The sequence below is a fragment of the Pagrus pagrus genome (assembly GCF_965226575.1).
Source record: "Pagrus pagrus genome assembly, chromosome: 9".
NCBI classification, from domain to species: Eukaryota; Metazoa; Chordata; class Actinopteri; order Spariformes; family Sparidae; genus Pagrus; species Pagrus pagrus.
In genome coordinates, this window is record NC_140193.1 from 7,489,883 (window position 1) to 7,501,595 (window position 11,713).

The 11,713-nt window shown below is 42.5% G+C and overlaps 1 protein-coding gene across 1 annotated transcript; it reads right to left on the bottom strand.

The window, feature by feature from the left end:
- Window positions 1-7,231: 7,231 nt before the first annotated feature.
- On the bottom strand, window positions 7,232-10,532 carry LOC311262303 (protein Fer3). Its single transcript, XM_084361587.1, has 2 exons — window positions 9,576-10,532; window positions 7,232-8,118 (listed from the first exon to the last, which is right to left on the bottom strand). Exons 1-2 carry the CDS (start codon window positions 10,153-10,155, stop codon window positions 8,081-8,083), a joined length of 618 nt encoding a protein of 205 aa, XP_084217713.1. The 5' UTR covers window positions 10,156-10,532; the 3' UTR covers window positions 7,232-8,080.
- Window positions 10,533-11,713: the final 1,181 nt, after the last annotated feature.

Consider the following 11,713-nt stretch of genomic DNA (forward strand, 5'->3'; position numbering starts at 1 on the left):
CTTGACAGTTACGAAAAACAGTATTTGCCCTACCAATTATGTCGGCTATAACACAATTATATTCATTATGCATGCACTACTTCCAGAATGTGAACTTTAACCAGGCCAAACAGGAGGGAAAGGAAGGGGGGGGGGGGCTGGTCTTGTCGATAGGGTCAGAGTAAATTTGCTGAACAAATCACAGGGAGGCCGAGCACTCGGGTGCTGATGGGGCAGCCTCCTGCACAAATAACGTAGCGTAATTAGTGCTGCACTTGTGACCCTGGTGCCAAGGTTAGCGGGACGGCCGGCCCAGGTTTCACAGTGCGATGTGTCAGCCAGGTGGCCCGACGAGATTGGGCTGCAGCGAGGTCACAGTCAGCTCAGGCGGTTTGGGGGAGGCGGTGAAGGAAGGCTGGGCAAACAGAAGTGTTGTTTGTTCTGCTGATTGGGCTCGGACAAGTAGGGTGAAGATCAGCGGATGTCAACACGAGGGTGGCATTTACAGTCCACTGTCACTCCCTCAATGTCACCTGTGTCACCAACAAACACCCTCCGCTCTGCTGGACTGTTGGTTTATCCTGAGGCTACAGGACAAGAGCTGTCCGATCAGTGTTTTATGTATATTTTGAAGTATCCATTTTTCTCTCACGGATGGCCAAGGAGACTAGCTCTTCATCTTCATCTTCCTCCTTGTCTTCTTTTTCTTCTACTCTGTTTATCCCTGCCATGTGTAACATAGCCTGAAGAGTGCTGCAGGGGTGAAATATTTTTATAGGCTTACCCTGCAGTTAGCATCGCTCTGGTTCGCTCAACAAAAGCCTGTGTGATTTTTTTTGCCTTGTTTTTGGATTATTACAGAAAATACAACTCAATCACCAGAATAAATGTTAGCTTATTATGTTTCAGCAAAACCACAGATGAGTTCAAGCTGCACGTTTCTTTATGTTGCAACTTTATGTTCGTTTCGGTTCCATTTTCCATTTCTCTCGTGTCACAACGCTGCGCATATGTTCCGGTTAGGTTTAGGCACAAAAACACTTGGTTATAATTAGGAAAACATCATGTTAAAGACGGCTGGAAATGTCCCGAGGTCTCCTTAAAAACACCCAGGTCTGTTGCCACAAACATGGCTAGAGATGGTCCAACTTAGGTGAAAATTATCCAGTTTTGGTCGCTGAAAACACCCCCGGAAATGTCCCCAGGTCTCCAGTGGTTTCACTTCCGTATGATGGCGTTAATTGTCCTCAACAACCTCTTTAGTCTCATTTAGCAACTTCTAGCTAGCAACCGCCTTTTTGAAGACAAATGAAAGCTGCAAAATTCACGATTGCGTTACTTACTCGCATATTTTATGTCAAAACGTGACATTTTGTTAAGATTGTGTTCACCACAGACCTTCTTCCAGGCATCTAACCAAAAATCCATGCAAAAATAAACATTGACTTTGAGACTTTAACCATTGACTTTCGTTTCACTGAGCCTGATAGCTCTGTTAGCTCACACTGCTAACACCTCAGTGCCTGCAAAGCTCCCTCTGTTTATTTCTCTCCTCGGTGTGTGTTTGCTCTGACCACCAGGAGGGCTGCCGCTCTAATCCGAGGAGGATATTATTGAATGTTCCAGCGCTCATCTGAGAAGGCTTCAAATGCGAGGCCCCCCACTGTTCGGGGCCCTTGAGCGCGGGCCCCCGGGACACATTATAAGACGACACCGCATTTCTCCTTCACACACACACTCTGATCTGAGTTATTAGCTCTGTGGCTAGGAGCGTGGTCTTGTGAAGAGGAGCTGTAATGAGAAAAACAGGTGAGCGGTTTAACTAGAGTTTCACAGCTATTAAAGTGCCAACACACTGGGTCACCATGGTGACGAGCGCCGGGTGCGAGGCTTCTGGGGAGTCAGCATTTTTGCTTTTTTGAAAGACGGGTGGATGTTTGTTTTTTTGTAATTTGCATCAGTCTGTTTTTCAGGATAATGTGTGTGCTTGGTTTATGATATAAAAAAATGTTGCTCACTTTATTGGATCAGGTGTCGGAACAAGTTCTGTACATTCAGGTTCTGAAAGGTACTTGTTGATTCAAATCCACTGGAACATGGCAAATAATTATATGATATGACCTTTTGAACATTTTCCACAATAATGCTGTTCTCTACTTGCATATTTGAGTCTGTATATAAGTCTTGACAATACAATAGATATTTCTTCGAGGAACAACGACAGCACAAAAAGGCTTGAGCTGTGTGTGCAGGTTATAATCACTGTTGCACAATTTAAGATGCCTCACTGTCTCTTCTTAGAAAAAGAAAACAACACTTTTTATGGTCGCCTGTGGCTGTTAGAAGTATGCACTGTCACTGTTGAACAAATGTCGCGGTATGAACAAATGTGTTGCAGATAATGTTTGTACATGAAGACCTTTGTTCAAACGTCATGACAGACAATTCAACAAGACACAGAGGAACACTGTCAGTACTGAGACAATCCCTCTGCACAAAACAACACTTTGTGAAACACTGTTCGAGTGTTGTTACATATTTAAGATGCAGCACATTGAGCGAGGCAGATTAGGAAGCAGAAAGATCCATCACCGAGCATTTAAAGACCCTTTGCGCCCGGTCTGAAGATGTCATGTCTTGTACGTGTAAATCAGGCTGGATGGCAGCTGAAACTTTCAAAATTAGTTTTCACCCGTGTCCGTTTGTGTTTTGTTGGTTTGTCAGCAGGATTACACAAAAACTACTGAATGTATTTCCACAAAGCTTAGATGCAGGATTGTTCTCACCTTAGAATAGTCCCCATGAACTTCAGGTGCGGATCCGAATATAGGGACGGACCCAGGAGTTTTTCCTACTTTCTTTACCAATGCGAGATAAGGGGCTTTTTCATCATTTTTTGTACATTTCTCAAAAAATAAAGCATAGATCTTGATGAAAAGAATCATATTTAGGTGGCTGAGTGAGTACAATTTGATCTGGATCTAAACACATATCCGGGTCTAGCGGATTTAAATAAATACTGGATTCGGCTTTACTGAATTAAAGAGGACTGTTGGGTGGAGGTATGCACTCTAGCTTTGAATATATTTGACTATTTATTACACTATTCCCATACTACAGCATGTTATATTTGATGCTGATCTGTATTAAACTTTATATCACATTTATTATAAAATATATACCGCCATAAGTTATATTACTGTACTATATTATATGCTATGTCATACTGTATCACTACACTCTGACTTGCTATATCTCATATCCCACAGTATATCATTAAGAAGCATATTATTTTCTGCTATACCTTGTTAATCTTACATTAACTTACTTTATATTCTATGCTGTACTTCTATTACAGCTTTATATTAATACAGACTAAATCATGGGTCCATTTCTAAATCATAACCCTGTTAACAACATACACTATTAATGTCACTTCACCTGTTATGTTGTCTCTAAATGCTCTTGTATACAGTAGTTTATATGTATTGGTATTATATTTATATGTATTCGGTTTAATATGCCTCTATTATTTATTGACCTTACTTTCTATACTTATCTGTACTTACTCTGTCACTGTGCTGCTGCAACACCTGAAACTTACGGCCAGGGATCAACAAAGGTTTATCTTATCTCATCTTTAACCTGAGACACGTGTAGCCTCAACTGATGAAGTGTCGAAAACATCCAAGTGAACCATTTCAAAGACCACACAAGGGTTTTATTTTTACATTTCAGTTTAAACTTTTGAGCCTTGTTTCATAGGAATTACTGGCAAATCAGCCACATTCAAACAACAGATTTTTGACCTTTCGACATGGCTGTTTTAGATCTCCTTCATCCAGAAACCTCCATTGTTCCAGCAGGATGTGATGCACTAATTATATTTACAAGTGCAATGCCCAGACTCCAGAGTTACACTAACATGATAAACACACCTGCCGGCCGACGGCAGAACAGCCGCGCAGTGTTTGTCAGTGTATGTCTGCCGGATGTTAAATCAATAAACTATCTGAACCTGATGCAGTCCACAGACTGGAAGAGCGTTACTCATTCTGGCCCCCAAAACTTTCCGTTTGGCTGAATCAGATCTCATCTGAATGGTATTCAGAGCTGTTTTTTGATGGGTCAAGATCTCGTGGTTGGGTTCGGTTTATCTGGAGCTTTTAGCCACATCTCACTGGCTTCATCAGCACATGATTATTTGTGTTTGCTTTCTCTTATTCTGTCAAATATTTGATAAATGCTGCAACTTTGAATCTGTTACATGTGCAGCCTGAATACAAGTGAAATACTACAGAAAGAGGGTCTAAAACATCAGACATTGTAACATTGATAACAACTTTTTAAAGAAAAAAACATCAAAAACTACTAAATAAACTCCTGAATAGCCAACTAATACCACCACCAGGGGGATCCAGGGGTCACTGGGCATCAAAGTGCCACAAAGGTCATTTGCACAAGAAGATAATAAAACACTTTTTAAAGGTCCAAACTGTACACTGAAGCTCAGTTTTAAATGCTATTTCATGTACAATCATGTTCTTCAGCACAGCCACACAAACCTGTTTCTTACATAATCCTGGGTCTCTTGTGTGCATTTACATCAAACAGGTGTGCAGTGTGTTGAAGTCACGACAACATCTGTGACACCTGTAAGAGGAGTGAATCACTAAAGTACTTGAACACACACACACACACACACACACATAGAGGGACAAAGTAGAAATAAATGATTCATATGTTACCAAATGCAAAGATAATCTACTTGTTCAGTTTTACTACATGATCTTTGATATTTATTTCAACCTATCTTGGGCTAAGTGTCAGGTTGTTCCAGCACATAATTTCAAGTAAAAAAAAATGGTCTCCAGAATAACCAGGCACCCATTTCTAATTTACTGTGACCAAAACTCCCAAACCACAAATTCATCAGCCATACATCACCTGTACGCTCCGTCTTAAGTGTAGATCTCATAACTGGGTTTCTTCTTAATTGTTTCCTCAGGGCTCCATTAGCGGCACTAAAAATCACACGTGTAAAAGAAGAATGGGCATGTTGTTGACTCCCTCTGCCTGTTTTACACATCTGTCCGGTACACTCTGAGCTCCGCCTGTGGACTAATGAGAGGAAAGCTCAGGCGAGGAGAAACTACATATTTATGGGTTTACATTATTTGGTGATCCTCTGACTTTTCTTCTACAGAGCCATCATCAAGTCAGAACTTTAATCTGTTCAACATTTTAGTTTATGAGCAAATACCAACAAAACTAGTGGCATTCACATGAATCTCATCTATACTTTGCGTATATATATATATATATATATGTTAGCATACTAACATAACATGAGGTGTGTCTCAATTTGGAGGCCACATCCTTCAAAGGACACGTTATACAGAGGCTGAACTGAGCGTTAAGATGGTTTCCTATGTCACCAGCTCTTCCTGAAGTTATACTTGCTTCACAAAGCCCTGCTCTTGTCACAGCTGCAGTAGTAGTAAAGTTGTTGTAGTAGCAGGAGCAGTAGGCTAGTGATGGTAACCTGCTATAACAGCATGTTAGCTCTGTCATGTACGCATTTAGCTTAAAACACTGGTGTAAAATACCTGACTCTCATGTTTCTATCTTTTTTTGTAATATTGTTAAGGACACATTAGGCAGGGATCCTCAAACACATCATTTGCTGCACTTGGGGGATCTTTTCATGCACCATTTTGTGCCGTTTCTGCATCGATCTATAGTGGGAATGTCTTTGTTTACGTATAGGAAAACACAAAAGGTGATGGTTAAAAAACAAACAAACAGAATATGATGCAGAAAACCTCCCAGGCAAGCGGTGTGTCAAAATAAAAGCCATCTGGTACGTTCACATTTTTATCTGGGGAGACAAACACCTTACCTTGTGTTGAAACAAATTGTGGCTTTTACTTTTGACGCCTTTTGACGCCAGATTAGCAGTTACTGTAACATTTTAGTGATGCCACTGCAAAGTAATAGGCATCCCTTATCACTAGATGATGCCATACTACACAGAATTATCATTGAGTATTGGAATCAGGCTGTTAGAAGGAAACTGACCTTCTCAACTTCTACATGAAATCTTTGTCCTGTTTGACAGCAACTTTGAGGTTTGGCTCCACCAGCACCAGCTGTCCATCCATCATGCTTCCAGGCACAGAAGTAGGCTCAGCTCACCCTGAGGAATATCACCTGCAACCCTCTTCTCTGATCCAGGTCATGTGGTGAGCACGGCTCTGCAGCACCTGGACTCACTGTCCTAAAGTGTTGCCTACATTTATGAGGTGAGTGTAGGAAGAAATTGGCAAAGCTTAGTCCTCTGGTATGAACAGACATATTCAGGGAACAGAGATATTCATCCACATTTAAGGGTCATTTTGAGGCATCGTCTATAAAGTGAACAGGAATCTGGGTCAAAGAGAGAGATGACATGTAGAGCTTGACTGACCACTGAAACAGCAGCTCACAAGCCAGAAGTAAACGGAAACAAAAACCGGTTATATCTGACACGACATCAGGACATATTCAAGCTGTGTCAGTGACTAAAAAACAAATATTTCTGACCAGGCATCAGGACATTTTCCCACAATGTCAGTGGCAACAAAAGAAATCGGGCCTTTTCAACTGTGGTTGTGGCAACAAAACCAGTTATAACAGACAAGACATCAGGGTAGTTTTCTAGCCGCGTTAGTGGCTAAAAAAACTGATGTTTTTGATGAGATGCCGGGACCTTTGCCAGCTGTGTTTGTGGCAACGAAAACAGTTGTTTCTGACGTGACATCAGGATTTTTCCAGCCGCGTTAGTGGCTAAAAGAGCGGTATGTTTGATGAGACATCAGGACATTTTCGAGCCCTGTTAGTGGCAACAAAACCAGATATTCTTAACTAGACGTCAGGACCATTTATAGCCATGTTTGTGGGAACAAAACCGGATATTTTTGACAAGACAGAACATTTTCCGGCCGTGTTAGTAGTTAAAACATTTTGTGCCACACACAAAAAAAATTTTTTTTGATGAGATGTCAGGATTTGTGTAACAGAACCATGTTAGGCAGAACATGATTTTTCCTGACCCTACGCAAGTGTTTTTTTGTGTCTGCGCCTAACCAGACCTCAAGCACAGACTTGTCACAACATAAAACTGAAAGTGTAACCTAAAGAAACATAAAATTGCAACATCAAGAAGTGTTAAGTCTCAACATATCTGTCATTTGCAGAAAGGTACATTGCAACATTTATTCTGGTTGGTTACAGATTAAAAACCTCCAAAAAGACATCAAGGAATGTTCCACAAATGAAAGTGGAGCGGGACGTGACAGGTTGCTCTCTATGACCCTGAGTGCAGATCATTATTAACCGATACATAAAATAAAATGGCTTCATATGTTGAGTAAATCACAACGAACACGTCGTCCTCTGTTGAGTTCCAGGACAATAAATAATCACAGCTTGTATAAATACATGTCAAAGAAGCATTTTGTCATAAATACACAATAAATAAAAACAAATAAATAAACAGATGAATAAATAACACAGCAGATGATCGAGGTTTCACATGAAACAAACAGTTCACTACCAGTCTGGAAACAGCACCTGACATGCTAAAACACATTGCACTGATCTGCTTCTCACGGCCATTGTCTCATTTACATGACCAAGGCTCTTTTTAACACATCGACTCGCAGACTAATGAGCGAGAGTCGAGAAAACACTTCAGCGCCGCATGCAGAAGTATGAGCCCTTATAGGGAGGTCCATTCAGTCTCGTGCCAGTGTGCCCCACGCTCCCTCTCTCTGGGACAAGTGCCATCTATTTGGGCAAACAACCCCTCTCTCCCTCCCCAGGCCCAGAAACAATGGCTCTCAATTACCAGTCAACAATAAATTAGAATATTCAAAGCCACCGAGGAGGACCGAGTGGATGGGGTTGAGAAAGCCTGAGGTGTGTGACCCGCTGAGAAGTCTGCAGATGTCGGTCGGTCGGGGGAGTCACGCCGGCCGGCCGCCTGTCTTTGACATGTGGAGAGAAGAGGGAGGAACAAACCTGAACCTCCACACTCAGGGTGCCCCGTGTTCCTCGGTTAATCCCACTTTATCCACGACAGGCGGGCTGTCAGATCTGTGCAGGGGGGGGGAGCACGGGGGCAGAGGGAGACAAAAGCAGGACAAACACATAAGTTTTGATACATTTTAATGACTGTTTAACAAGTCCTAGGTCTGGGGCTGAAGAACGGGGGCACACTTACAGCTGAAAGGCCCCACAAAGAGGCTTCAGAGCAGATTCCCACAGAATTAGTTAAGTGCACGGAGGCAGTAAGAATACAGGTACTTGTGTTTCGGGGAAATGAGGCTCATTTAAGAGCAAATGCCCGAGGGAAACACACCTGGGGATAAAAGTGTGCTGCAAACACAACAAGCTGCTTAAAATGACATTTGCTTTCTGTCAATGCGCTGGGATTACTGGGGGAGACAATTAGATTTCAATTAAGCATTGAAGGCCTCTCTGGAGGTCTTACGGTAGGAAGGATGCAGACTGACTAGTGGATCATTTTCATGTGTGTTCACGGTGCTCGTCCTGTATGTGTTTATGTTTCTATCATAACGTTTTAATGAGACGTATTCGGCTGATCAGCATGAAAACATAAAGCAACATTATGTAACTTTTTCCTTAAAATAACAGCTTCAAAATCATGTTGATGCTATTGCTACACTGATGTGTAATAGGGTGAGTGGTGTCTCTTTCCGTCCCTCTCCGCCTCCCTATCGCTTGTTTCTGCACTTTGTAACTACGGTGGGCGGGAGGATCTCCCGGGACGAGTGCGTAATGCTTTATGGCACTGAGGCAAACTCATCTGACATTACATCTGTGATATTGTTACAGACCTGGGATTTGTGTTTACGACCGTAGTGTTGCACAAAAATCACACAAAACACCAATTCCGACATAACGTTGCTTTAAAAATCAGGTGTATTTTGTTGCGTTTATGACAAAACAATGATCCATTAATCTGGACTTCTTTTCATGTGGATTAAATGGAAATAAATGTAAAAAGATGTATTACATTATGCGGTAAGTAAATACATCCTTTAAAATTATATAATATATTCTGACAGCAACTAACAATCATTGATTAGAATCAATGAATTTGCTGATTTATATGATTAATTGATTACTTTTTATGTCTAAAAAATGTTAAAAAAAAACCCAAAACAATAAAAAACCATCTTCAGGTTGTTTCTTTTGTCCAACCAACAGTCCCAAAACCCCAAAACTCTTCATTTACTGTCATAAATGATGAAGAATCTTCACATTTAAGAAACTAAAACCAGCAAATATTTAACATTGTCGCTTGCAAAATGAATGAAACGATTAATTGGTTATTGAAATATTGAGCAACAAACTTTCTTTCGATCAACTAATCGATTAATCGTTGCAGCTCTTTTCTATCTGCTCCAAAATATTGAAATAATGGATAACTGATGATGTTCCTGTCAACGCTTCACTGGAGTCAGGCCTGCTCTGATCTTATCTGCAGCTTCAGACTCAACAACTACTAATGACAGTGATCAGCTCACCGCTTGTGTTCCAGATCGCGTTGGTCTGGTTCTTGTACCCATTCTTCATGCACTCGTCCACATATGATTTGGGGTCGCAGCCTGACATGAGGATCTCTCTCAGCAGGGCGATGTACGCGATGGCCAGCCTCAGTGTGTCTATCTTGGACAGCCGCTTCTCGTAGGGAAACGTCGGTACGTGACAGCGCAGCTCCTCGAAGGCAGAGTTGATGCTCAGCATCCTCTTCCTCTCCCGGATGTTAGCAGCGTGCCGCTGCACCTTGTACGGGTGATGGGTCACCAGCCGGCGCGCCCTGCGCTTGGTCTCATCCAGCGGTTCATCCACGGAGGAGGTTTCTCCCTCAGCGCAGATACCCGCTCCTGGTGACTGCACGTCGAGGTCGGTGAAGGTCAGCTGTGAGTCCGGGAACATGGACTGACTGCCGAAAGAGGACCACGGAGAGAGCTGGCCCGTGGCTGCTGTGTAGTCCAGCAGGAAGGTGTCCAGCTGGGTCTGAAGCTGGAAGTTTTGGTCCATCTGTCCCCAAAATGCGAAATCTGTAGTGCCATCCTGGTCGAAATCAAAAAGGATGTCCTCCATATTCTAACAGGCAGGTGGACAGGTAGAAAATGAAACTGTCAAGAGGAGACAAGAGCGCAGGTTTGCGTCGATAAACTGGCTACCTGCCTGTGTCTGAACCTGTGCTGTGTGACAGCCTCACGGGCACATCTCCTGGATTAAATACTTCCAGGGCCTCCGTGTTTCTCGGCGGGTCGCTGTGGCCATTTGTAAAGGCTGAAAGGGAGCCTCTTAAGAACACTTTAGCCCTCCTTGTGGATCGCTCATTGCTTTAAAAACGAATTACAAAAGGAATCAGTTGATCTCCGAACGACAAAAAAAGCAGGGGGGCGAAACACGTGTCCAATTATAAACTTCCTCCCAAGTAGTCCCGCTAATATTGACAAAAAACGCACCGAGTGTTTAGCAGCCATTGGAGGGTCTTGTGCGGGGGCATTATGGCGCAGCAGGCCACGCAAACCCGGTGGCCTCTGAATGAGATTGTTTTATCTAGGCTCAGCTGACAACACTGTCAGAAACACATGAAAGCTCTTTGTTTGCACTAAATGTAACGAGATCTCAATGGGGGAGAGCTGCATTTCCCCCCCCCTTCTCCCCTTTTTCTGTTGTGCCTTCGGGTTTATTCTGGTCTAGACATATTTTTACGCACTGAAGTCAGATACCAAACAGACCTTACACGATGTAAAATATTCCAGCAGTGTCACCACAACTGCTCCCACATCATTTGAGTCGAGTCGCCACATTAATAAGACGCCTAATTTGCAAATGATACGAGTGACTAAATGTGAAACCAGTGGAGAGGACGCGCGCTGTAATTACTCCGAGGGTTAATCAAATAAGCGAGTCCTTTTCTTCGAGGTTGGATGGAGGGCAGCTTCAGGGATGAACTTTAATTCAAGAAGGCTGCATGTATGTTTGCTGACACGTGGTTTTGATTTGACAAAGTCCTCCAGGATGCTAATTTAAATTTAAAGAGGGGGGGAGAGATGTGTTTGTTGCAGGAAAACACAGGCGACGCGAGGCCTCTCGCTGCAGCAGCTGATTTAACCACAATGATCCGGACGACTAACACCGAGGCAGGTGATGGTGACACTATAAACACGTGGATTATAATTAAATCTGCTAGAGGAATTAATTTTCGATCATTTACTCCATCGAAAAGGCACGTTTTCTGGCATTTTGGTCGCGCCATGTTAGTTTTATCCGAGTTTAATAAGGCGTGGAAATAATTTATTCCTCCCAGTTTCAAGGGGGAAAGGAGTTTTTAGAGGATGACGCACAAGTTGTTTGCTTAAATTTCAAGGACAACAATCGTCTGTGCATTCTTCTTCAGTGAGTTTGATTTCCCTGCAGGGACCTTCAGTATTTGTTTCAGGAAACACATCAAAAGTCGCAGCTATTTTCCAAAAGGATCGAGTTACAATAGTTAATGAACCCATGTTGCTCTAACCGTTTCCCACCGCGCAGTTCAATTAACCCACGAGGCTGGTGCATTTGTAAGGACAACATCCTGATTAATGGGCGCATTGTAATCCCGTTTCGACTAAGTCAATAAAAGTGCAGTTTGCAGTGTAAATTA

Bases quoted from the DNA above. Each gene is read 5' to 3' on its own strand.
- LOC311262303 (XM_084361587.1), bottom strand. From the start codon at position 10,155: ATGGAGGACATCCTTTTTGATTTCGACCAGGATGGCACTACAGATTTC. The intron at 8,119-9,575 runs GTGAGCTGATCA...CCCCCTGCACAG, and splicing joins CGCGATCTGGAACACAAGCG to ATCTGACAGCCCGCCTGTCG.